The 27,899-nt window shown below is 41.7% G+C and overlaps 1 protein-coding gene across 1 annotated transcript in view; it reads right to left on the reverse strand.

Annotated features, from left to right (window-relative positions):
• LOC122815018 (kinesin-like protein KIF21A) overlaps positions 1–27,899 on the reverse strand; it is a 1,294,913-nt gene that overhangs the window by 402,192 nt on the left and 864,822 nt on the right. Inside the window, exon 24 of the mRNA XM_044087270.1 lies at positions 560–738. Coding sequence (XP_043943205.1) covers positions 560–738 — 179 coding nt within the window. The remainder of the gene's footprint in view (positions 1–559; positions 739–27,899) is intronic.

The raw sequence follows: 27,899 nt of genomic DNA on the forward strand, positions 1-27,899 counted from the left end.
CCAAGCCCTATCACCACACTCAGAAGGCTCAAGGCACAGAAGCTCATCCTGAATAGGACACCAAGCCATTGCAGGATGTGCACATGTGCAAGATTCACACGCGCGCACACACACACACACACACACACACACACACACACACACACACACACACAGAGAGCATGTGCACCTATGGAATTTAGATGAATGCCACTTCTCCTATAGCAAATTTTTGGGATAAGAAAGGAAACCACGGCATCCAGCAAAACCCCACGTGTATATGCAGACTCCACACAAACGGCACCCCCCATTCAACAACACAACTACAGAACCTAGCACTGTGACACAGCAATATAAAAATTAAGTTGTGTAAAATTATGAAATTAAATATATTCTATAACAAAAAGGTCAATGCTACAGCTAATTTAGTGCTTTTCTTTCCTGTTCTTACAACTGCTGCTATGAAACAGCAAAAGTGAAGGCTGATCAGTAAAATCTGTGACATGCAAAAAAACGAGAGAGGAAAAAAGAATCAGTAAGAAAAAAGCTGAGGTAGTTAGTGCAGTGTGGCTACACTTACATGCTGCCCAGCTTAGAAGGCAAGCTTGATATTGGGGGCATGAATTCTTTCTCCTTAACCGAAACACCACCAGGCTCAAGAATGACTCCATTCTCCTGCACTTCCACAATGATATCAGATGCGCTGTCATTGATGTCTGCATAAAGGAGTTCCATTTTTGTTGCAGTCCGGCGTCTGGCCTGGTTAAAAAGTAAGGAGAAAATGTATTTATTAATGCCGAATATTGACTGCTTGGTAAAACGTTTTAATTTTGTAAGTCTGACCAAAATTTGCACACTGCATACATACTATGAATAAGAATGTTGACAATACTGAAGATGTAAAAAAAAAAAATGGGACAACAATTTGTAAACTAATGTAACATACGGCTATGCTCAATTCTGAGACATAAACACTGAAAATGATTGAAGCTGGATGCAAGTTAAATCTACTGGAGCAGTCTGTTTAATAGGGATCCAACTCTCAAAAGACCATTTCATTGAGTTTATTTCTCTCCCCAGATGTGGCGGAACCCTACAGTTGGCACATTTAAATAAGAAACCTGTGGGGATTTCATCCACAAAACCCATTTGTGTATCACTTTGTAGACAGCAAACTCAATGAAAGTTTTTTCAGAACTGACTCCCAGTTAAAAATGACTAAATCCAACACTAGTCAAAGTATACAATCTTTTAAAATCAAACCTCTTTTGCAGTCTCACTTTAGCTTCACACAGCTTGTTGACACTTCGCACAACTTACACTCTTCCTCTCTACCCTTGTATCCCTTCATCTGGTGTCTTTCTCTTACTTATTATTTTCAAGTTTTAAGAATGTCAATGCTTACTTTTTTGTACTGATTGGACATAGAGATCATCTGTCAAACTAGTGTTTATATTATATTTGACTAATGCAGTTGCTATTTTGTATTTTTTTGTGTGTGTGTAATGCTGAGTAGGTTGACATTTTAATTTTTTAAAAACAGCTAGATTATATAACCCCGTCACTACAGCAACTCTCACATGAACAAAGAGGATAATGGGATTAGAAGAGTTATCTGTGGTGAGTACTTAAAGGAGGGGGGGGTCTACACAAGTTTGCCCCAGAATCCATGAATATCTCTGTGAAATTACATTAACAAAAATGGCGGACTGCAACAGGTACACACACACCTGTGTGAATGCTCGCCAGACAAAGTACAGTTTTGTACCTACCATAAATGTAGATGTCCGAGAGGTATGCATCTGCAGTCCTAACATATGGGTTGTCCTGCCTCAGGCAGCCCTTCGGTCGGCCGGATTCCAAAGTCTGGGTCTGGCCTCGGCTGATGTCGCACTTCACCCGACGTCATAGCTGCTGTGAATTGGGTATAAAGGCATCAGCCGACACCATTTTCCTCAGTGTTTCTTGCCCCAGATGCCAGATGCCCTCTAGGAAGGCTAAATTTGGATAAATGCAAATGATTCCAAACAGTAGAGAGCAAACAATATAAACATGTATATACATATATACAAACAAATACACCATAATAGATTCCCCCAGCTAGCTACAAGATGGGCAAATACCCTAGGAGTACCACAGAGGGGAAGGAGGGTGGGTAATCCTGACTGCAGATGCATACCTCTCGGACATCTACATTTATGGTAGGTACAAAACTGTACTATGTCCTTCAAGGATGCATCTGCAGTCCTAACATATGGGTAGAATACCATAGCCAAACTGGGGGAGGAGGCACTAAGATGATTATGGTGTTGCTAAGATCCCTTGCAAAACAGCAGTTGCAAAACCTGCTCGGGATCTGGAGTATAAAGGTAGATTATAATGCTTGGCAAGTGTATGCACGGAGCTCCAAGTAGCAGCTTCTAAAATGTCTTTGGTAGCCACTCCTCGTAGGAAAGCTGTAGTAGTGGCTGTAGCCCTTGTGGAGTGAGGTCTGATGTTTTCTGGAGATGTCTTTCCATGAAAAGAGTAACAAAATCTAATGCAATTTCCTATCCATTTTGAGATTGTCTGTTTTGAAATTGCTCTTCCTTCCATTCCTGTTGCATATGCTACCAGAAGCTGGTCAGTTTTTCTGTTGGTCTTGGTTCTGTCCAGATAGTAGCGCAATTGCCTGTGCACATCCAAGGTATGTAGTAGTCTTTCCCCCCTGTTCTGTGGGTTGGGGAAGAATGTTGGTAGATGGATTGCTTGGTTCAATGATACCCTGGAGACCACTTTTGGCATAAAAGTAGGGTTAGTTCTCAAGGACACTCTTTCCTGATGGAAGATAAGGAAGGGCTGTACTGCCATTAATGCCTGTAATTCAGAAACTCTTCTTGCTGAAGTGATTGCAAGCAGGAAAGCAGTTTTCCAAGATAAGAATTGTAATTCTGCTGTTGCTGCTGGTTCGAAAGGGGGAAGTGTTAACTTTTCCAACACAAAGTTAAGGTCCCATGTAGGCAAAGGTGGCTTCCTTGGAGGCTTTACATTTTTAATTCCTCTCAGAAACTGCCTGAGTAGAGGATGAGAGAAGACTGGAGGATCCATGTTGTATTCTGCTGAATTTGCTGATGCATGAATCTTAATGGAGGAGTAAGACAGGCCATTGTGGAAAAGTTCTGCTAAGTATTCCAGGATGTTAGCTATGTTTGCTAATTATACATTTTCTCCTTTTGCTGCACTCCAAATGAGGTATCTTTTCCATTTGGCTGAATAAGTCTTCCTTGTGGAGGGTCTGCGAGCCTCCAGGATAATGTCTTTAACCCTCTGAGATAAATCTGGATTATTTTGCTTTATGTAATATTCCAAGCAGCTAGCTGTAGTGTTTTCAAGTTAGGATGTAGGATCTTGTAGTTGTTCTGTGTTAGCAGTAAAGGAACTAGAGGTAGAGGCCATGCGTGTGTCAGAGACATGCTCCTCAGTAGCGGGTACCAATGCTGCCTCGGCCAGTCTGGAGCTATCAGGATGATCCTTGGGTGATCTTCTTTGATCTTCAGTAGCACTTTGTGCATCAAAGGAAGAGGCGGGAATGCATATGCTGTCAGGTTTTCCCAACTGAAGGATAGGGAGTCCACCTTCCAAGCAAGTGGGTGGTATGTCCTTGTGCAGAATTGCCTCAATTGGTGGTTGTGTGGGGATGCGAACAGGTCTATTTCTGGTAGTCCCCATTTCTTTGTAATGGTTTTGAAGATGTCCGGATGCAGCATCCATTCGTGGGCATCCGTGGTGGTTCTGCTTAAGGTGTCTGCTAGTATATTTTCTTTTCCTGGCACAAATTTGGCCTGGAGTTGAATGTTGAGGTTCAGGGCCACATTCCACAGGTCCATTGCCATCCAGCATAGAGGGTATGAGTGCGTGCCTCCCTGTTTGTTGATATACCACATGACTGTGGTGTTGTCCGTCCTTATCAGCAAATGACCCTGTTGAAGAAAAAGGTCTGAATGTCTGAAGTGCCTGTTTCACTGCCAGCATCTCTTTTTGATTTATGTGTAGGTTCAGCTGGTCTTGTGTCCATAGGCCTTGTATACACTTGCCCACCATGTGTGCCCCCCAGCCTAGGTCTGAGGTGTCCGTGGTGATAGTCTGGCTTGGGTGAGGTTTGTGGAAAGGCAGTCCTCTGTTCAACTGACAGGCCTGAGCCCACCACCGGAATTCTTGTTTCAGGCATGGTATTATTGGAATCTGGGCTTCTAGACTGTGCTTGTGTTGAGACCATACATTCCTTAGGTACCATTGCAACTTTCTCATATGTAGCCTGGCATGTGGAATCAATATTATGCAGGATGCCATGTAACCCAGGGCTTGCAGGACTTTCCTTGCTGTAAGCTGGTTCTGTGTTGTTAATGCCATGAAATAGAGTGGTAGTTGCTTTTGCTTTTCTGCTGTGAGAAATGCCATCTGATTTGATGTGTCCAGTTCTGCACCCAAGAATGTTATCCTTTGGGATGGTACCAGTCTTGACTTTTTCATGTTGACTGTGTATCCCAGGGCTTGCAGTAGTTGTATAACCTTTTCCAAATCTTTTGTTAATTTGGTCTTGTTGTCCGCTTGTATTAGGCAGTCGTCCAGGTATGGATAAATCTGAATTCCCTGGAGCCTGCAATGAGCAATTACTGATGCCAGGCATTTCGTGAATACTCTGGGCACAGTAGATAAGCCAAAGGGCAATGCTGAGAATTGATAATGCTCTGATCCTGCAAGAAATCTGAGGTATCTTCTGCAATCTGGTCGTATAGGGACGTGCACTTGCCCAGCATGGGAAGAAGCTGCTGTAGGGTCAGCATTTTGAATTTTGGAACAATGAGATATGTGTTCAGAGCGGACAGGCCGAGAATAGGCCTCCATTGGTTTTCTTTTCTTGGTACCAAGAAAAGTCTGGGGTAAAATCCTTGCCCTTGTTCCATAGGAGGTACCTTTTCTATAGCTCTCATCCTTAGTAGATGGTTGATTTGTTCTACAGCGTTTGTTTTTTGGTTTGGTGGTAGGTTTGGCTTTCCTCTCTTTTTTGGTAGAGTGTGGAAGTGAAACCTGTAGCCTTTGTCTATTGTCTGTAAAATCCATTTGTCTCCTGTAATGTAATGCCAGTTTACGGAAAATAAGGCTAGCTTTCCGCCTAAGGGTGCTTCCAGTTGTTCCCTGGTAGGCGGTATCAGAGTCAAGTCATTGTGCCTGTCCTGTGGAAGTGGTTGTAGCTGGATCTGTGGCAGTACTTCTCTGGTTGTTAGGCTGCCACTGACGTCCCCTGTAGGCACCTCTGGATTGACCTCTGCCTCTTGGGCGCCTATTTCTGCCTCTCTGTGCTCTGGAGGTGTCTGGAAAGGACCAATTCTTCGAAGGCCAATTTCTACTAAACCTCGGAGGCTGGACCTGTAAGAAATCCTTGACTGTTTGGACTGATTTTGCTTTTTCTTCCACCTTCTTTAGCACTTGCTGTGCAGGGGAGCCAAACAAACTTTGTTTCTCCATGGGAGCATCTAGAAGCTTTGACTTTACATGGTCTGGTAAGGATTGCTCTTTTAACCATGCATGCCTTCTAATCACTGTTCCAGTCATAGCTGATCTAAAGGAAGCCTCCAGTGCATCATAGCCACATTTTAAGGAATGATTACTGACCTGCTGAATGTTATGTACCAAATCCTGAAGGGACTTATGGTCTATAGGTTCAGGAGAGGACAGTTTTTTATTTAGCTGGTCTAACAAAAATTCCTGATACTGAAACATGTGGAATTGACAGTTTAAGGCCCTAACCGAAAGAGTAGCAGAAGTATAAACTTTTTTACCCCATCTCTCTAATGCTCTAGATTCTCTTTCAGAGGGGAGGGGGTTTTTGGCAGAGGCAGCTGCTACAGCTTTGGGGCCCTGTGAAATGGTTTCAGGATCTGCAATAGGAGCCTTATACAAGTGAAAGTGTGTGTCCGGGACCCTGTAACATCTGTCGGGCTTGGCAGGGGCCGGGGGAAGAGAGTCAGGGGCAGTACAAGCATCATTATATGCATCATCAACTACTGTAAGTACTGGAGGAATGGCTAAAGGCCTATGCTGTGGTAAATGTAAAAAGGTCCTTAGCCTTTTCCTTGAATCTGAAAAATCCTGGCCCTGCCATTGAAAATGCTCTCTCATAGCATGTAAGGTTTCCCCAAAAGAAAATTCCTCAGGAGGAGAGGCAGAAGGAATGGAGTCTTCGGCATCAGAATCCTCATAAGGAGAATATGGGCCTTCTGGAGGATCTGAGGTTTCTGAATCATCCGAGGAATAGTCTGTAGAAACAGGATCCGGGGGTTCTGCTCTAGGCCTCTTCTCTGGAGGGGGATGAGAGGCCCTGTCTGGGTGAGGTTGGGATCCCCTGATCAAATAAATGAGATCCTCAGCCAGGCTGAGCATTTGGGAACTCGAGGTAGGCCTGTGTGAGGGGGTTTTAGCAGGCAAGGCCTTAGAAGATTTAGCTGCTTTAGCCCTAGAAAAAGCTTTGATAGACATAGATGCAGGGGGCCTAGCAGCTCCACATGCAGGAGTAGATATGTCTAAAGGAATAGTATCTGATAAATCCTGGGTGGCTGCTACAGCAGGGGTTATTTCAGTAGCAGATTCAGCCATGCTGTGTGAGGCCTCGGCTATCGGAGGCATGCTTTCAGCCGAAGGAAGAACCGAGGACTCGGTTTCAGCCGAAACAGAGACACTCGCGGTTGGCTTAACCGTGGTTTCGGCCAAAACCACGGGCCGCGAGTGTCGGTCCTTTTCCTTACACTTTTTAGTTAATTGTGAAGTCGGAGTCTCCGACGGCATTTTGTAAGCAAAAGCGGGACCAAAAAACTCTTCTGCAAACTCCGACCGACGTCTAAGTGTCCGTCGGTTGAAGGAAGCACAGGCTAGACAAGCTGATACGTCATGGTATGGGCCTAAGCAAGGAAGGCAGTAAGAGTGGAAATCCTTATGAGGTATTTGTTTCCCACAAGTTAAACAATTATTTACTTTTTCTGACATCGGTTGAGGCAAGAAAGAGTCCCCAATGGGGTACTTAGCTTTTTAGTAGTCTTCGGTAGTAGAAATCTCTGGATCTGACCGACCGGCACTTGCGAACAGCTTCTGCTTCGGGCACCGCGCGGCAAGAAAGACTGGGGAAAATGGCGTCGGCTGATGCCTTTATACCAAATTCACAGCAGCTATGACGTCGGGTGAAGTGCGACATCAGCCGAGGCCAGACCCAGACTTTGGAATCCGGCCAACCGAAGGGCTGCCTTTGGCAGGACAACCCATATGTTAGGACTGCAGATGCATCCTTGAAGGACATCTGCTAATGCCAAAATCACAGATTCATCAAGTAGTCCACCCCCACAGTCTATAAAATAGGGACAAATGTAGGATGCTGCCTCAGCTGACATCATCATTGCTTTCCCCACAACCAGTATGAAAGTGTGCACCACAACCACCCAATCATATCTCTTTCTAGAGATAAAATCCCAGGCTTGTTTATTTAAACCTGGCTGCCGAAAGCATGTGCTTGCAAAAGTTATAAGTAATTGAACTGATCCACTATACGTTCTTTTCACCATGACCCATGCCAAAAGTGCAAGTTAAATGCAAAATGTGACACAGATAAAATAACTCAGATTTTTTTCATACATGGGTGGAGGAAGGAGCACAAAAAAGGTACGACTTAGTGCTCAAGTGGAAAATGCCCTCTATATTTGCATCGGGAGCAATGAAAACTTATACTGCACACAGGGAATCCTAAGGCTTTTTTATAAAAATCCACATTAAAAGTATAAACCTAATAAACAAACACTTCATAAACAGCAAAAGACATTACATACAAACAGCAATGGTGTTCAATAAACACCATTTACAATGGAAAAATGTCAGCATACTTAAATTCTTTACATTGTTACTATAATGCAAAATAAATTCCAAGTAGGAGATTCTTTAAATTTTCACAGACAAAAAGAAAACTTTCCATATTTTGCAAACAGCAAAAGCTAGACAAAAAGTTAGTGGATTTGTTTACCCAAATCTGAATTGCCATTTGACTAACGGAAGTCCTTCCAGGAGGCTTTTTAATATTTGAATAAATATGAAATTAAGTATATCTGCATAATTAATAACACAAAGCTCAATTCAATATTTTTCAAATTCACTAGTACTATCTTCTCTGGCATCACTTAAGGTTTCAGCGGGTACCATCTAACAGTTTTGTAGGTCACATTTTTGTCAATATTAAGGTAAATATATTCACATTTACTGTTACTACTACTATCTCAAGTAATGTGCATTCTCCATGAACAATGTTTAAGTATTTGTGCCTCTCCTATCAAGACATTTTCAAAAACAGACATTTCAATCTGAAAATATGAAAATGTGCATAATAACAAACTTAATACCTTTATTTAGTTTCATCCTACATAAGCAATCTTAGTGCCATTTTGTTTCCACACCCCACTTTCTCATTTTTCTTATTTTTAAGTTGCAAATCATTCAGTTGAGGAAGTCAGCCCTAAAACAACATATTTACACCATAAAGAGCTGTTGATATCAAATGGAAACAAAAATACACTATGGTTCCTAACAACTTAAGTAAGAAAACCAGCGTCAAGAGTTTAAACTTTACGACCTTCACTACATTATTATTCTCTAAGCCAAAGTTCTGTGTTCCTATTTACATAGTAAACAAAAGTAGAAGAAAACTCTCCCCATGTGCAGAAGAATTTTAATCAACTTCCCAAAATAACAAATGAAAATACACAGAAGACCAAAGTACTAAGTTACACCATTAGTACATAACACAAGACAGCCTTGAAATACAAGTGTTATAATGCACTTTATCATGGAAGTAGCTATTAATGGTTCTTAGCTAGAAGGAAAACAACACTGTAGCTCAAGACCTTTAGACACCATGATAGGCTTAATGCAACAGTGTGCAACAATGCTCACTTTTTTAGTGTGGACAGTGCATGCTGTCCACATCACTCAGAGCTGCATAGGATTAACAAGTAAATCAGAAATGCGATATCTTTGATAAGGAAGCATCATTGTGTGACAGAGAGAGTAACACTGCTTGCTTGGCAGTAAGTACAGATGACAGTGTACAAACTTTGCACTGCAATATACCCATTGTGCTGCAATCTTAATTTACCTATCAAAAATCTTATATGCTGTGCTATCCACATTAGTATGGGAGCTCTCGATATGCAGTCTTTAAGGACAATTCTACATACTGTTGTACAAAACAATTCACTGAAGGTAGTATAATCAGGAATATAAAATGTTACAGGATGTGTATCAATCACCTCACACAGCACTACATACTGTTGACAGGGGTCAAACACTGCTGTTTGCATCCATGATGAATCATCATGGAGTGATTATTTGTGTCAGCCATTTTGTCATCATCTTTTGAACAATACTATACATTTTAAGCATCTTATTCAGTCAGATGTTTTACCAGTAACTGTGTAGGTCTTTGTTATATCTTATAAAGACTACTGCCCTTTATCTGTGTCCATCAGCCGTTTAGGTCAACAGGCTACAGAAAGTGGTGCACTGGGCAGTACAGCTCCTTATGGGTGCCTGTAGGTAGTCATTGTGCACTTTTTTTTTATACCTGCATAGACTCCACTGTTAAGCACTGAGTCACTTTCAAAGATCTTCTCATGCTGCTTAAAGTCCTACACTATCAGGGTCACACTAACATAAAAGAGTTGTGAGTGCCCTACCAACTTTCATGGACATGCTGACTAGCTGCCTCAGGACTGCTAGTTTAGGCTCAAGTCCTTGGGGGAGCAGATATTTCTGTTGTGCTTTTGGCATGTGTGATTTCTGCTATATCAGCTTCATGAATGCATTTCCATTAACTGGTTTAGAAGGTGGATCAAACTGTGTGCCCTTGATGACAATCAAACTGGAGAGGGATGCCATTTATGTTGCAAATATAACAGAAGTCATCTTTGCCAAATGTGACAAGACTGCACTTTTTTACATTTAATGTCTCAAATGAAATGCAGAAAGGTGCAATATTGTCACATTCATCAAACATAACTTTCCTGGTATGTAAAATACAGATATCACTCCTTTCCAGACTGATTCAAGTCAAGAGAGGTCTCGGTATCTTCACAGACAACTATCTTTTGACCACCATTTCACAACAGTGAATAAATTCTTCTGTGTGACCCAACTAATATCAAAAGGCATCTCATCTATGTCTAAAGATGTTATAAATCCTGTTTATGCAGCACTCATCAGATAAATTATGTGTCAAATGGGACTTTGTTCTGTATACACATCACACAGTTTCAAAAGATTCCAGGGAATCCTGACAAAATATTGGTTTAAAGTTCCTAAACTATCAAAGCAGGCTCAACACTCTATTCCTGTATTCTGTGTAGTACAGGCTTATATGTAGTGACTAATGTCTACCTTTTTGACATGAATGACCCTATCATCCTCCACCTCAAGTGATGGGATCCAAAACCACCTGCAAAAAGACCTAAATTATCATCAACAAATAAACAGAACTGGCAGATGAGATACATTCATTTCCCACTGCTCAACCATCTCTAGAATAAGCTACCTATGCATATTAAACAGACCAATACCCTAGCTAACTTTAAAAATCTTGAGAATTGGTTGGGTATCCATAAATTACCCATTGGTCAAACCTGTTTTGCCCTCCTGGACACAGGACTTGTCCCCTGATGGTGGGTACTAGCTAGGTACACTTTTTGAATGGATTCTGTGCTGTACTCTGCATGATACTTCATACTTTGGTGCATTTTGTTTGACAGCGCACTCTAGGTCCATTTTTAAATTCTGTGCAATCATATAATCTTTGTGGCAACTATATTTACTTGTTCATTGTTAATGACCCATTTAATTTTGCTCTTGCAACGAGTCTAGTCACACAGGCACATAACTAATGCTCCATTAAGTGTCTTACTGACAATGTCATACAAAATCCAACTCTGTTAGATGCAGTAGACAGGAAACATAACAAATAAAGTCATCAACTGATCTGCAAACATGCCTTACACAGTGTACAACTTTTCAGGCTTCCTCTTCTGATATTCCCAGCTTTGAAAAATTCAAACTTATCAGTAGCTTCAATTCTAAGCCAATGCTTGCTGTGCACCTGAACAAGAGGGTGGATTCCCCAGTTCAACACCCATGCACTGAGGAAGCATGGCCTGAAAGGCTGACAAACAAAAACACAGGCATATTAACATAACTACCCAACCTACAGCACAAATATGAACAGAAACTAGACTGAAAGGCAATACAGACATACGCAGGTGAAGAAAGGGTAATAACGTACAACAGAAGTTCTCCTAGAAAATCAGTTAAAGAGATGAGTACATATCTTTTACACCTGCCTATGGAGACCTTCTGCAGTATTTAACTGTTGAGAAGACTCGCAGTGGTGCAATGGTTAACACTGTTGCCCCACAGTAAGAGTTTCCCTGGTTCAATTCTCGGTTGAGGTGCCTTTTATGCAGAGTCTGCATGCCTTCACTGCTTTTGCATGGATTTCCTTCCATATTCCAAAGACATGCATCTGGAACATTTCTCCCCAGGCCGCCACTAAAAATGGGCTCTGTCCCAGTCAGACTTTCCTGGTAAACAAAACAAATGTTAAATAAATAAATATAAATCAAACCTCATAGTGAGGTAGTAGCAAGTAGATGTCAAAAATACAATTATTTAGAAATGTAAATCCTAGAAAAACTAGTCATGCAACAATTCATGGAGAAGGTGTAATAAGTGAATTTGGCATAAATGCCTGCAATGCCTATTTTTTGAAGCAAGCATGGCACTCAGCCATACCTCTACAGGACTGAATTTCTGACATTTTCTAAAATGTGATTCACCACCTAACAGCAGACAGCAGTATAACCAGAAGCCCACTTAGAAAGGATTTGTTTAACTACTGAAACTTCCATCTATTGGTAACGAAGAAGAAAGCAATTGTTCTACCTTCTCAAGATCTGAACTGGATAAGCAAACCCAATATGTACAGAGCTCGCTTTTATCATTATGTCACTAAGCTTGGAAGATAAAAAAAAACGTGACTAAGGACACTTCATAAACCACTTACTGAAGCAAAATATGAGCTAGCTGTAAATGAAACATGATCTTTCTAAAAAATGGAATATGGCTCCCTACAGATAAAGGCTTACACCTGGGAGATTCTGTGAGCACACCTGATTGACATTAAATAACTTCCAAGAGACAAACGTCAAAGTAGGCAAAATAAGTGTTGTACAGAGAGGACAAGTAAACCTCACCAATCATAAAGTTCAAGCCCTAAGAAAAGATGGGTACTTCAAGTCTGAGCAAATATGTAAACCCCTTTAAGGTGCTGTCTGAGCAAATATGTAAAAACCCTTCAAGGTGCTGCATAACCAGTTTTTGTTAGTCACAGTTCTTCTTTCCACAAGGTTATGATGTGTAGAAATGCTGGACAAATGCAGAAGGAGTGTGGAATTAATGGAGACACGTCATACAGACACCAGAGTTATGAATCGCCTAGAAACTAACCAAATTAAGAAGTACATTTTCATCAACACGGAGAATCTCTTCACTTACGAATGAACAAGTGGTGAATGGGAGGCTTTCTTACGTCTTCAATCAGCCCTTTAACTTGTACTGAAAGGTCTGTCAAGGTAAGGGATCACGTCAGTCGCCCTGCTAGACAGGGGTCCAGGGAAGTAAATATTGTGGGAAGAAATTTCCAGGGAATTGTTATGGCTAGGCTTGTATAGGCCCTAGGGCCGATAGCCTAGTACCAACCTATGAACATGGATCTACATTTCGATGTGAAACTGGTTGTCACTCCAACTAGTCAGGATTTCTTTGGCTTGCACTGCCAAGGAAATGACAGGAAGTAAACTCCTGTTTGGTTACCACAGGACAATAAACACCAGTTTTGGTCTTTCACAAATTTTGCAATGACATATAATAAGAGGAAATTCTGCAAAGTCATACAGGAATGCTCCCTGTAGGAAAGAAATAATACAGCCACCATCAACTACGTGCCCTATTAAACACAAGTAGAAAAGACAGAAGTCTGTACTACTCGGCAAGATGAAAATATCAGACGTCAAGTTACTGGACAGTACAGTTGTGTACACTTACCATAAATGTAGATGTTAGAGTGCATTCACTGTTGCAGTCATCACATTTGGGTTATGTGCTTGCAGTAGCCCTTAGTCAGCCTGATTATCAAAGTCTTGGGTCCTGCGTCGGTTGCTGTCTCATCTTCCATGATGTCAGGTAGTCAGGGGTATAAAGCATGCAGCCGACACCATTACATCAGTTTTCCTTGCCCCAGACAAGGTTACACCTCCAACAAAAAAGTAAATACACCAAAAAGCTTTAAGCATAGTAAACAAGAATAGAGATATAGTCAATAGAAGTCAGGGGCTTGGAGGGAGGGTAACCAGGACTGCAACAGTGAATACACTAGAACATCTACATTTATGGTAAGTGTACACAACTGTACTATGTTCTTCGTGTTTCACTGTTGCAGTCATCACATTTGGGTATATTCCCAAAGCTAAGGATGGGAGGAGGTGATTAGATAGCATTAGGACAAGGTATAAGGCCATGCAAGACTGCAGTGGCAAAGCCAGCTCTGGATTTAGAAATAAACTGGCAAGTGGTAATGCTTGGTGAAGGTATGTACAGAGCTCCAGGTAGCAGTTTCTAGGATGTCCCTGGTAGGGACACCTCTGAGAAAAGCTATAGAGGTAGATGCAACCCTGGTTGAATGTACTCTTATCCCCTGTGGGGTAGGTTTTCCACGGTGCTTATAGTAGAAATTAATGCAGTGGCCTATCCACTTAAAAATGGTTTGCTTTGAAATGGCCTTCCACTCTGCCCCTGCAGCAAATGCAACCAGCAGCTGTTCAGATTTCCTGAGAGGTTTAGTCCTGTCCAAGTAAAATCTAAGTTGTCTGTGCATGTCCAAGGAGTGCAGTATTCATTCCCCTTTGTTCTGTCGATTAGAAAAGAAGGTTGGCAAATGAATGGACTGATTAAGGACCACACTGGATACCACCTTGGGCGTGAAGAAGGGATTGGTCCTGAGGGACACCCTGTCTGCATGAAAGATGATGAAAGGCTCCACTGCCATGAGGGCCTGTAATTCAGACACCTTTCTTGCTGACATGTTGGCTAGAAGGAAGGCTGTTTTCCAAGAAAGGAATTTCAACTCTGCATTTGCAGCTGGCTCAAAGGGAGGTAGACTGAGCTTTTCCAATACAAAGTTAAGGTCCCAGGCTGGAGTAGCGGCTCTCCTGTGTGGTCTTAAGTTTTTGGCCACTCTGAGGAACTGCTTCAGCAGTGGATGAGAGAAAAGGGGTGGCTCTGTATTGTAATGAATTTTGATGGAGGAAAAGGAAAGGCCCTTGTGAAGCATCTCAGTTAAGCATTGAAGAATCTGAGGTAAACTGGGCGCTACTGTGCCCATCCCCTGAGTTTGGCTCCAGGAACAGAATATTTTCCATTTTTCAGCATAGGATTTTCTAGTACTAGGCCACCTTGCTTCCAGAATGACATCCATCACTTGCTCACTGAGGGACGGTAAGGGAGAGATCAGGTAATTAGCCAGGTTGCCAGGTTCAGGGTTTGAAGCTGAGGGTGCAGAATCTGGCCCTCCTGCTGGGACAGCAGGGTAGGGGTCTGAAGCAGGTGCCATGGTGCCAGCAGTGACACATTGCGCAAGAGGGGGTACACCACTGTTGGCGTGGCCAGTCTGGTGTAATCAGTATTGTTCTTGGTTTGTCCTGTTTGATCTTTAGTAGTACCTTGGAGAGGAGAGGCAGAGGAGGAAAGGCATAAACTGATAGGTTTTTCCAGGTGAAGGACAGGGCATCCACTTTCCAAGCTTGTTTGTGGGGAGTCCTTGTGCAGAATTTGTCCAGTTGGTAGTTCTGGGGGGAGGCAAACAGGTCTATCTCTGGGCTCCCCCATTTGTTTCGCAACATGTTGAATATCTTTGGGTCCAGTTTCCACTTGTGTGAATCCATGAGGTTTCTGCTTAAGTCATCTGCCAGTGTATTTAGCTTTCCTGACAGAAATTGAGCCTGTAGGTGCACTTGGTAGCTGAAGGCTGTGTTCCACAGAGCCATGGCCAGTCTGCAGAGAGGGTATGAGTGGGTTCCTTCCTGCTTGTTTATGTACCACATAACAGTGGTGTTGTCCTCCTTTACCAATATTTGTTCTAGAAGAATATGGTCCTTGAAGGCTGTCAGAGCATTCTGTACAGCTAACATTTCTTTCTGATTGATATGCAGGTGCATTTGACTTGAGTTCCTTTTGCCCTGAATGCACTTCCCTGCCAAGTGAGCCCCCCCCCCCATGCATAGTCTGATGCGTCTGTTGTTAGGGTTTGGGCGGCAGGGGGTAGAGTTAATGGCAGTCCCTTGTTTTGGTGGCAGGTCTCTGCCCACCAAATGGACTCTATCTGTAGACAAGGTATGATAGGAATCATTGATTCTAGATCCTGAGAATGTTGACACCATAGGCTTTTTAGATACCATTGTAGTTTCCTCATATGCAGTCTTGCATATGGAATTAGTAGAATGCAGGAGGCCATGAACCCCAGGGTTTGCAGTATTTTCCTTGCAGATATAGCTGGGTCTTTGTGGCCAGTAGCTTGAAGTAGGCTGTCAAATGAACTTGTTTCTCTGGCATGAGGTAGGCCATCTGGGAAGTTGTATTCAAGCTTGCTCTCAGGAATACAATTTGTTGGCAGGGTACAAGATGCAATTTATTTTTGTTTATGGTGTACCCCAGAGAAGTTAGCAATTTCTTTACAAATGCCAGATGATTTAATAGTATGTTCTGGCTTTCTGCCTGAATTAGACAATCGTCCAGGTAAGGGTATATTTGAATATTTCTTTGCTTGCAGAATGCAATGACTGGAGCTAGGCACTTGTTGAATACCCTGGGCACAGCAGATAAGCCAAAGGGCAGTGCAGAAAACTTTTAGTGAATGTAGCCTGCTTTGAAGCGTAGGTATCTTCTGCAAGATTACCTTACTGGGATGTGCAGGTAGGCTTCCTTTAAATCCAGTGTTGCCAACCAGGCATCTTTGCCTAGCATTGGAAGCAGCTGATGAAGAGTTAGCATCTTGAATTTTGGGATTACCAAAAATGTGTTTAGGATAGACAGGTCCAGGATAAGACACCAGGAATTCTCTTTTCTGGGTACCAGAAAAAGACTTGAGTAGAAACCTTGTCCCCATTCTTCTTCTGGGACAGGTTGAATAGTCCTGATGCTTAAAAGAGAGAGAAGTTGCTTTTGAGACTCTGCCCACTGATTTGGGGGTAGATCTGGCCAACCGTTTGGGATTGGTTAAGAAGTGGAAGTGGAAGTGGAATCTGTATCCTTGGGAACCTATATTTAAAACCCATTTGTCCTGGGTAATGAGTTCACAATTTTTTGCCTGCAGGGCAATCTTTACCCCTAAAGAAAGAGTCAGTTGTGCAGGGCATGGAAGGTTTAAAGTTAAGTCACTGAGACAGTTTACCAGAGGGGGGAGTCGTACTACTCCCTGCTTTGGAAGTGGGAGCCCCCCACTGCTTAGTCCTGTGAGTACCTTGGAACTGCAGCCTGGGTGTTCTGCTGGTTCTGGGTTTGGACTGAGAAGGCCTGGAAGAGGCAGGAAAGGACCAGTTCTTAGAGGGCCAATGCCTACTAAATTTGTGAGGCTGTACTTGCAGGAAATCTTTAACAGTTTGCATAGATTTAGCTTTTTCCTCCATCTTTTTAAGTACTACTTCTGCTTGGTTGCCAAACAGCTGGTCTTGGTTTAAGGGAGCATCCAGCAATTTAGCTTTAACATGATCTGGCAAAAAATTGCTCCTTAAGCCAAGCATGTCTTCTAAGTACAGACTCAGTGACAGCAGCCCTGCAAGATGCCTCTAATGAATCAAAACCACATTGCAAAGTATGTTTTCCAACTTGTTCAGCAGAATGCATTAAATCCTGTAAATCTTTATTTTCAGCACAGTCAGGAATCAACATCATTTTCTGTTTAAACAATCCAATAATATACTGCTGATACTTTAACATATGAAACTGGCAGTTTAAGGCCCTAATGGCCAAGGTTGCAGAAGTGTATACCTTCTTACCCCATCTATATAGTGCCCTGGAATCTCGATCAGAGGGGGTAAGATTTTTGGCAGCAGTAGCCTTAATGCCCTTGGTTCTCTGTGAAATGGTCTCAGGATCCGCAGTAGGATTTTTAAAGAGGACCTTGTGAGAGTCAGGAACCCTTAATACCTATCAGGTTTTCTGGGAGCAGGAGGTAGAGAGTCAGGGGCCAGGCTAGATTCCGAGAAGGCATCATCAACAATGTCCAGTACAGGAGGGATAGGTAAAGACCTGTGTTGGGGCAGGAGTAAGAAATCCCTAAGCCTCTTTTTGGAGTCAAGAGTAATCCTGGCTTTCCCAGTGAAAATGCTCCCTAAGAGTATGCAAGGTTTCACCAAAAGAGAAATCCTCTGGAGGGAAAGCAGAGAGAATGGAGTCCTCTGCATCAGAATCCTCATAAGTAGATAACGGTAAATCCTGGTCATCGGAGGAAACAGAAATTTCAGAGTCCTGATCAGAAGAATCAGAAGGAAAATCAGTCCTAGGTCTCTTAGAGGGGGAAGGGTGGCTTCCCCTGATTAGAGTAATAAGGTCTTCAGCCATTCTTATTTGTTTTTTAGGCATAGGGGCCTGACCATGCGGTCTGGGAGTCTGTTTTCTAGGCATGGATCGAGTTTTAGGCCTTGAATAAGAAGATGGCATCTGTTTAATATGCAAGTCAGTAGGCCTGAATACACCCTCAGAAGCCGGTTCCTACACAGCGGCTCCGGACACATCCAAGGTAGAGACATCAGCAGGTTCCACAGTCAAAGAAGCTTCTTGCGGCATACTGGACGCCGTATGGGTCTCAGTAGAGGCCAGCGAATATGAAGTAGCAGGTATCAGGGGCTGCGAAAGCGCCTCACGGAGTACCGGTGAACTGGTGACTAGCTTAGGAGAAGCATTGTCGGCAGCTTTGGACCTATGTGGTCTGTCTTTGTCTTTATCTTTGCGTTTTTTCGGAATGTCGGTAGTCGGGTGGCTTACCAAAGCCATTTCTGGATAATTGAACAGAGTACCAAAATATTTAGAAGTGTAAATAAACTGACGGCGAATAGTTTGAGGTTTGAATAAGGCATAAAACCGACAGCGAGGTACGTCGTGGTCTGGGCCTAAGCAAGGAATGCAGTACGAATTAAAATCTTTATGAGGTATTTGCTTTCCACAAGAAATACAATTGCTAACTTTTACTGACATCCGTTTAGAGCAAGAAAAAGGTTCCCCAACAGGGTACTTAGCTTAGTTGAAGACTTCTGTTCTGAAACTCGAAAACGAAAATTTCAGGAGTCGGCCAACTGGCACTTGCGAACTGCTTCTGCTTCGGGCACCACACGGCAAGAAAGACTGATGTAATGGCGTCGGCTGCATGTGTTATACCCCTGACTACCTGACATCATGGAAGATGAGACAGCAACCGACACTGGACCCAAGACTTTGGTAATCAGGCCGACTGAGGGCTACTGCCAGCAGATAACCCAACTGTGATGACTGCAACAGTGAAACACGAAGAACATCTTCCTTCTGTCCTGTTGCAAGGACAGGGCTGCAGTTGCTGCTAAGGGAGTCTGCCAGCAAATTCAATTCAGCTGGATATTAATGGCTGTAGAAGAATATACCTGTCTATGACTACTATCAGTGCTATATATATATATATATATATATATATATATATATATATATATATATATATATAGATATAGATATAGATATATATACATACATATATATATATATATATATATATATATATATAGAGAGAGAGAGAGAATATGAACACATCTAGCCCTATATGGTCATGTACCACACCTTTGTCGGGTTGTTTGACAAACAGCAGAAGGGCTCAGGTCTCAACATGTTTCCGGATCTATATTATAACATCAAAGTGTCAAAACTTCGAATGTTGTAACATTGAACTGGAAACCTTAAAGACTGACAATATCGAAGCTGCGGAACATCAAATTCTTTCCCAGGGAAAGAATTAGGTGGGCCGTTTCCGCGGCTTTGCTTTTTCCTCCACTGTGGTGCGATTTCAGAGTTGGTATATTTAAGTAGGGGGTGGGCACAGCCCCCCACATTGGGGGGGTGTGACGCACCTCACATTAGAAATAGTTTGTAGTGTTTGTGTGTTTTGTGTTTTGTACTGGAACAGCGATTTTTTTCCCAGAGGGGGAAAAAAAAAAAATCGCTGTTCTCAGTCTTCAGGGTTTTCAGCTTTCATGGTTTTGGGTTCGATGTTATAACATTCAAAGTTTTGACACATCGATGTTATAACATAGACCCCCATGTTTCCAACAGCTTTTAACAAGGAATACTCTGCAACTCCAGCTGACTTACAGGTAGGCTCTTCTCCTCAGGTGGGGGTGAAGGGTTCACTACCCTGAACCAAGAAAAAATTCAGCTAAGGTCTCCATCCCATTAGGAAAGCATCCATCATCAGCACCTGGTTTTACTGCATGAAGAGGGTGCCCACATTTAGAAAGGTGGAAATAAACTACCATTCTAGAGATTATGACTAGCATCTAAAAACAAAAATGGGCCCATAAGGGTGCCATGGGCTTAGTAGCAACTGGTCTGTCGCAGTCCAATGCAACACCTGCATCCTTAGGCAGGTGAAAGGAAAATACATCTGTGTAAGACACTAACCATAATAGTGAATCTTTGAAAAGAAGTCACTCTAATAAAAAGTCTAAACATTTGGGTTTACTCACTTTCTGCATCCAATTTTCCTGTCAGGACGTTTAGCCAGTAATTACTTTTTCCATGTAAGGAAGCAAAGCAGTTTGTGCACCTTCATTGGTGCTAGCTTAGGTAACATGAAGTTCTCATACACACTCCACTTTAGTTCATTCTTTCATCGCTTCTAGCCTGTGAGGTAAAAGTGAATTGTGGTAGACAGATTTCAATGGTGGTCAGTGTCATGTGGCATGCAATGAATAAACACCCCAAAATGTGTACCTTTGTAAAATTAAGCATAGCAGGTGTGATAACAAACAGGTAGGCATTCCCCAGTAACAGTAAGTAGTGAATGAACTAATAAAAGGCACACATTGAGGTCAGTTTTGGTTAAATAAGAACAGCAGCTCAGTAAGTGATGCCATATTTACGAAAACTAAGTAAAAGGCTACATAAACAAGCAAGATATGTTAACAGTTGTGTGACGATTGGGGAGAGATGGACGAAGGCTGCCAGCCTAGTCAAAGAGAATTTAATATACAATTCTATAATTTGTATAAATAAATGCAAAATACAGGCATGTTTTCTCTATAACAAATGTAGGGTACAGGCTTGTGTTTTAAATGAAAGAAAAACACTGCAAAATGTGAACTTCAAGATTGTTACAACATTGCCCCTTGCTGTAAAGAAAAAATAAGTCAAGCCTTTCAAATTTGTCTTTTGAAATTGAAATGATTTTTTGACATTCTTTGATCTTTAAAGTTGGTTCCGGTCAGGCTGGCTGAAGTCATTCTGTCTATTGTGTTAACTAAGGACTAATTGCTAGAGTGTATATGTGAAATGCCTTTTATTGTTGTATTCTCCTGTGCAGGCATTAGCTTGCTAAATAATGCAGTTTCTATTAGCCAGGGAACTCCAGGTTAAATGTCAAAGAAATGATGTAATGGAAACTAACTCAGAATGATGTAATCTGGGGAGGACCCAGAGACATGTTTGTTGGTGATGTTTTATAAACTGTGTCTCAGGGACTGGAGAAGGCATTTTGATCTTGATAGCCAACTTACCAGCACTCTGCTTATGCTCACATGTAAGTTTTTAGCCCTGTGATTTCTTGTAGGAATAGTTAAAGCTAGTAAAGATTAATTAGGTATTTTTCTTTGAAATGAGACCTGTCCTACTGTATTATTTTAAGTTTCTGTGTGATCTCTGAACTCTTAGATATCTCTGTGGTGTAGTAGTTTTGTCTTGTGTTTTAATTATTTATTATTAAATATTTTTAAAACCTTCTACCTGTGGCTGGTTTGTGTAGAGATAAGCTCTAGAATACATTGCATATTTATAGAGATTATTGTAATAGGCCACTCTACAGTAAGCCTTGACTGTTATTCATACTACCATTGGATAATAATATTGCACAGTAATAATTGGACACCCTTTTAAGGGCCTTTTAGTAGCTGATATTAACTGGGTGGTGGCAGTAATTACTACCGTATAGTCTGGGTAAAGGGGCACAGCTGGAGAATCTGTGTCAGCCTTTCCCAGGAGTGTCTGTGAACTTGTATAAATACTTATCTCAAAGTGTGTGTGTGTTGTGTCAGCTACTTGGCAGGGACACGAAGCACTGGTTGGGCAGAGAGGGTACTGGAGGTTCTAGCTTGCCCAGTTAGGCTAAGACATGGACCCTATAGCTGTGCCAGTGGGGAGATTTATTGGGGACCTGGTGAGCAAGGGAGCAGCCAGCCCCAGACTGACTGTGATCTCTGTGTGCACTTAGGGGAAACTGTACTTTACTGTGTGTATTAGTTATCCTTTCCTCTTCTAGGAGACTACCTCCCTGGTGTTAGTGGTGAGGATTGAGGCTCCTTGATTGCTGGGTCAGGGCATGGTCATCACAAGTTGTTGAAAACTTTGAAATACAAACCATAAGTACATACAGTTCCCCTTACAGTGAGTAAAACGGTTTGTCTATGTGGAGGTTTTCTCCCTGGGCCTCTGCTGACCATGGACATGTATCCACTCAGACTATCCCGGTAAACAAATACAAAATAAATAAACAAATGTGAAATAAATAAATAAATAAATAAAACAAAGAACAAAGCATAATCACATTATACTATCAACCTCAAAAGGGGAGGAAGAATGGAAGGAAGGTTAACTTTTATACTGACCTCTGAGTCTACTGTTAAGGTAAGTAACTTGCACCTGTAACATTTTCTTTGGAGGGTGTCATGGTAATAGCAAATCATATTACCTACATAGATTCCCAAGCAGCACCGTATTTCTTCTGGGAGTCAGAACACTTTCCAATAACTGCAGAATGTCAGTAATCTTTCAGGTTCTGTACTAGACAAGCTACTAGGAACTACGCTATACAGATACGGATATGACACAGCATTGCTGACCCACCATAAAAGCTTGAAACTCAGATACTCTTCTTGCAAAAGTCAGTGCAATGACTAAAACTGTTTTCCATGTTAAGAACCTCAAGTCAGCATGATGAGCTGGTTTTAATGAAGCAAGTGTTAGCTTCTCAAACACAAAATTAAGCTCCCAAGGAGGATCCACTGGTTTTCTGGGCACTTCTTTTGTAGAACCCCTTTAAAAACATTTTCACATGAAACTGCACTGAAACAAGGAGAACCATGGGCAGACATGCTGAAATGGCCACCAAATGAACCTTAATTCATGAGTAAGACAGGCCATCAGCTAGTATCTCACACAAATGCTGTAAGAGAGAAACACTAGCCCTGAATGGTGCTAATTCTTTGGCTGGCACTAACTAGTAAACCTTTTCCATTTGCTAATATATGACTTTTTAGTAAGCAGGCTTGCTTGCCTTCATTAATTCCTGATGCACATTCTCAGAAAACAGCTGCTTAAAATGTATTAAGCTCCTATAATACAGTCAGTCAGTTGTAGCTGTTTGGATTGTGAAGCATGAAAACCCCCTGATCTTATGCGAGTAGATCCAGTCTGTGAGAAAGCAAGTGGTAATTGCCCCAGCCAATTCCAAAAGAAGGGAGATCCACTGTTGCCTGGGGCAGAAGGCAGTCAAGCACAAATATCTTTGGGGAGTCATTCTGAATCTTCACAAGTATCCTGGAAATCAGTAGCTAAGGTGGAAAAGCATATAGGAACTTTCTTGTCCAACGAAAATAAAAGGTATCTCTCTTCCAGGCCTTATAGCATGGAGTCCTGGGACAGCAAGTTGAAAGCTGATTATTTAGAAATGAGGCAAAAAGCTCTAAGGAATTCCTCCCAGACAGATTAAATCTTGGAAGGCCCACCTGATTCAGCTTCCATTTGTGAGGGTCTATCCTGGTCTTGATCAACTGGTCTGCTACACAGTTTTGCTCTGATGGTTTGTAAGATGCCTGTGGAGTGAGATTGCACTATAAAGCTGTATCCCATATTAACATGGCTAGTCTGAATATTGGTAAGATCGGTCTGCCCCTTGCTTGTCTAAGTACCATATCACCATGTAGTTGTCTCTAAACAGTTGAAGAGCTCTTGAGTACAGATGATTCAGTTGACAGCATTTATTTGAGCTAGCATCTCTTTCAGGTGTGTGTGTTTTGGGCTCACTGACAGTGTCCCCCCAAGCAAAGTCTGAGGTGTCTGTAGTGACTGATGGCTTTATAGCCAGGGGGTAAAATGGGAGACCCAGACACCTCTTTTTACAAATACCAGAAATGGAATTTAAAATATAAATGGGTGCTGATGCTGGGATCAGAGAGACTTTAGATGCCACTATATCTATCTCGTGTGGAAAGAGGTATCATGAGAATCATGGAAGCCATGAGACCCAGAATCCTGCGGTATTCCATTGCAGAGACTGAAGTCTGAGTAGAAAACTCCAGAAATAGATCTATTTTTTTTCCTGGGGAGGAAAAGCTCTCTGCACTGAAATGTCCAGCAAGCACCCCAGAAAAACACTCCTACATGATGAAGACAGAAAAAATTGAATGTTCTCTTGGAATCCCAGCCTGCATAAGTGATCTCTCATCCAAGGGAGATTCCTGGCACTTTGAAAAAGACTCTGCAAATATAAGCAAGTCATCAAAATATGGAAAAATGTGGATACCCCGCAGTTTGCAGTGGGCTATCATAGGAGCAAGACACTTTGTGACACTCTTGGATCACTGGACAACCCAAAAGGTAAGGCAGATAACTAATAATGTGATTCAGACAAGACAAAAAAAATCCTGACTTAAAAAGGCTGACAAATGTGGCAATATTCCAAATAATAAAACAATTCATGCTTGGCCAATATTCACTGGCTAAAAACTATACTTTAATAGCAAGATTTCGCATTTTTGTCTCATAATTCTGGTGAGACCTCATCAGAATAGTCACACAAATCTTAAGGAACACTTTAAATCTTGATGAATAGGAATGGGATGATATGTATCTTTTAAATTTAAAGTTATTAAAAAAACAAAAACAGGGGGCGGGGTATCAGGTTGTGAAGTGAATACATTTTTACACTTGGGCACTATCTCAAACTGGTTCAGGAATGAAATATCCAAAACTGGTCTCCAAGATTCTTCATTCTTTAGCATCAGAAATATTCCCTCTCCTAGCTGAGGTGGAGGAACAGATTCTATTACCCCCTAAGACATCATATGATCCAAGACAGGAGGAAAGAGAAGAGTTTGGTCTGGTAGATGAACTGGAAAGCGGAACCACTTGTCTGAAACAATCTGTTGCCAGTGGTGAATGCCGGGAGAGGGAGGGGGATACAAGGTCCATCATATTATTATGACTTTGACTGGTCTGCATTCTGGGTGTTTTGTCTTTTCTTTCTGGAACCTCAATACAATTGCTTTTTAAATGTCTGCATACTAGAATTCTCCTCAGACTGTAATTTCTTTTTTGCAAAGTCAGACAAGGGAGCACTGAATCCCTTAGGAAGCTTTGAGGAGGAGACCTACAAAATCTTGAGAGCTTCCCTTATTCTGCTTTCCCCTCAATTCACATTTTTTGATAACTTCCGCAAAAAGTCCAAAAACTAAATTTCTGTCCAAGGCAGAATTCAAAATTTAATTTTTGACATCAACTGGGAAGTTCTGAGAATGCAGCCAGAATTTAGAGTCAAACACATTTTAAACAATGAATAGTGACTTGGGAAACAGAAGACATTAAACTGCACAATGCAGATTTTTCTCACAAGAGAAAACTGATGCCAAAACATTCCTCATCATGATAACTTCAACATACAAGCCTGACAGTTTAGAATTCTAAAAATTACAGTTGTAGAAGCATCCACTTTTTCCCAAACTTATCAAGGGTTTGGCAACAGCTTCATAAGCAAATAGTAGGTTATCAGTCTGCAGACAATTACAAGCCTACCCAAAAACAAAAGTCAGGATCAAACATTACATTTCTTCTTCTGAAGTAAATAACTTAACCATTATGCCAACCCTCTTCTCACTTCAAAGATGAGAAAAAACCCTATACTGTATACCTATACAATAAATATCTTAACCATTATGCTAATCCCCAAATAAAGCTATAGATGCTGGGTCAGATCTGGGATCGGTATATAAAAACTTGAAAGACACTAGAACTTTATGCAATCTACCTGCTTTTTTTAGAGGTAGCATGCTGACCATCAGAGAAACTGCAGGCTGTGACAAAAACATCTTCAAAAGCAAACAGAAAGTACAGTTGTGTAAGTTGAATTTACCTTAACAGTAAATGTTCACATAACCACTGCTGTAGAAGCCTTTGCTATATGGTGTTATATCCTGCCAAGGATATAATAGCCAGCCAGCTTCCAAAGCTTCAGAGTACCTTTCACACACCCCAAACTGTCAAGCAGAGAGATGACCTGACTAAAAAGCAAGTTTGGTCACAAAGCCCTTCAGAGCTTTCCTGCCAGAGGAGAGACAGGAAAGCTGAGCCCTGAAAAGACAATGGTAGGCATAATAGAAAATAAATGTCCATGCCCTGGCATACAAAACACAGTGAAAAGCCAGGGGGCTGGAGATAAGGAGTGGCTACTGCAGCAGTGATCACTCAAACCTCTACTGTTATGGATGGTAAGCTCAACTTACTCAACTATAGTTTGTTTTTCATATTGATCACTGCTGCAGTAGCCTTAGCTATATGGGCAGATTACCATAACTAACTACATTTGGAAGGTGGAAGGAGAAGTGTCCAAGAGCCCCTGGAGAATGGTCCTAGCAAAACCTGATCTGGACCTAGAGAAGCCATCAAGCTTACATTGCTTTGTAAAACTATGAACACAGGACCATGTAGCAGCTTTTAGAATACTTCTGGAGTCCAATCCTTTTCAAAAATTAAGTTATGTACTCAACATAACTAGGCACCCGAGTTGTCCATTTTCATTCTTCTTCAACACATGGGTTCAGTTCAGATTCTTGGATCCAACTCAGCTGCATACTCAAGACTTTGGATCCAACTCTTGAGCTCCTCCCTCTACCCACAATGCCTCAGTCCATTCCCAACACATCATATTGAGCTTGCTGTCAGAAATACCCTATATCTAGACAGAAATAGGGATAGTGGACAGAAAAAAGAAGGGTTTAAAACCCAGAACTGTAAGCTCTGAATTACTGACCAACAGGTCTTTCCAGAAGATTTAAGGACGGGGGGAGATGGGAGGGAAGTTGAGGAAGAATGAAAATGGACAACACAGATGCCTAGTAGTTATGCTGAGTACAAAACTTTTAAATCTGATGTTGTCCTTTTCATTATTCTTCAACACGTGACAGAATCCCCAGCTACACAGCTCTTGGGTGGCCCTCATGGAAGATATTTCTGGAGTACCGCCGAGCCAAAGACGGTATGTCTGGATAAAAGGACCAATTTGCAATGAGTAACAAAGGTATGAACACTGGACCATGTGGCAGCTGCACAAATATCATCAATAGATTTTCTTGACCAAAAAGCAAATGAAGTAGCCATAGATCTAGGTGAGTGAGCATTTGGGTCATTTAGGTAGGGAAATGCCTTGTTGAGAACAGACCCAAGAAATACAATTGGTGATCCATTTTGGTAAGGTAACTTTAGAAAGTGCACAACCCAGTCTGTTTGGTGTAAAGGAAGCAAAACATCTGACTTTCTTATTTGCTTTGTCTTGTGTAAATAAAAACACAACTGTCTGTGCACATCAATGACATGTAGCATATACTCTACTTTGTTTGAAAATTTTAGAAAGACTGGTAAATTAATGGACTGGCCAATGTTTGAGCCAGAAAACACAATGTAAAAAATGAAAGGTTTGCTCATAAACTAACCCTGACCAAATTCCTTGAAGATAACTGGGTGGACTCCTCTTCTTTACGAAGGGAAATGCTTCCAGTTATGGAGTTCACCAACTAGAGCCTAAAGGGTTTGCCCAAAGAGCACTTCTTCTTTGAATGCAGTAGCCAGAATGCAACAAGAGAGTCAGTCCTCAAAGGAGGAAGAGCTCAGCCATGCCATTCTGGACAAAACTGAATCTCAAGTATGTAGCCCCAGCCATAGTATCCACACAATCCACATTAAAGGCAGTTAATTAGGGATTTTATCTAAACAGCCACAGAAGTGGCATGGAAGAGATCTTCTTTGAATGCAGACTTTTAAAGATCACCAAGATTTGCCAGTACCAAATATATCAGTAAGAAACAGAACTTGGAAAAATGAGATGTAGTGCCGAGACAAAAAATCCAGTGTGGCAGAGGAGGACACCTTTTCAAACCTGTCCAAGGCTTTAGAATCCTTGTCAGATGGTATGGGAGAAATGTACTACAGTGTCTAAGGCAACTTGTCAGCCTCCAAGATCATAAAGATGAAAGGGCTGGAATGTTCTTTTTAATAGCAAATGATGACAAATGCTCAGAGGCCACTACTCAGCATCTGTTTGCTAGATGGGGTACAGCAACAGACTGAAAGTGACTCCAGACTTCTAAGATAACATCTTTAATGGCTGGCTCAAAGTGGGTGACTGGCGGAGAGTTGCTTTCTTACCATGTGAGCACCAGGGAGACAGGAGGGTATGCAGGTCTTAACATACTAGACCTCATGATATACAATGAATCCTAAAACAAGAGGCTATTCAAAGTAGGACAGTC

The sequence above is a fragment of the Protopterus annectens genome, chromosome 11.part0 (genome assembly GCF_019279795.1).
Source record: "Protopterus annectens isolate FY-2018-M chromosome 11.part0, PAN1.0, whole genome shotgun sequence".
In the NCBI taxonomy this organism is placed as follows: Eukaryota; Metazoa; Chordata; order Ceratodontiformes; family Protopteridae; genus Protopterus; species Protopterus annectens.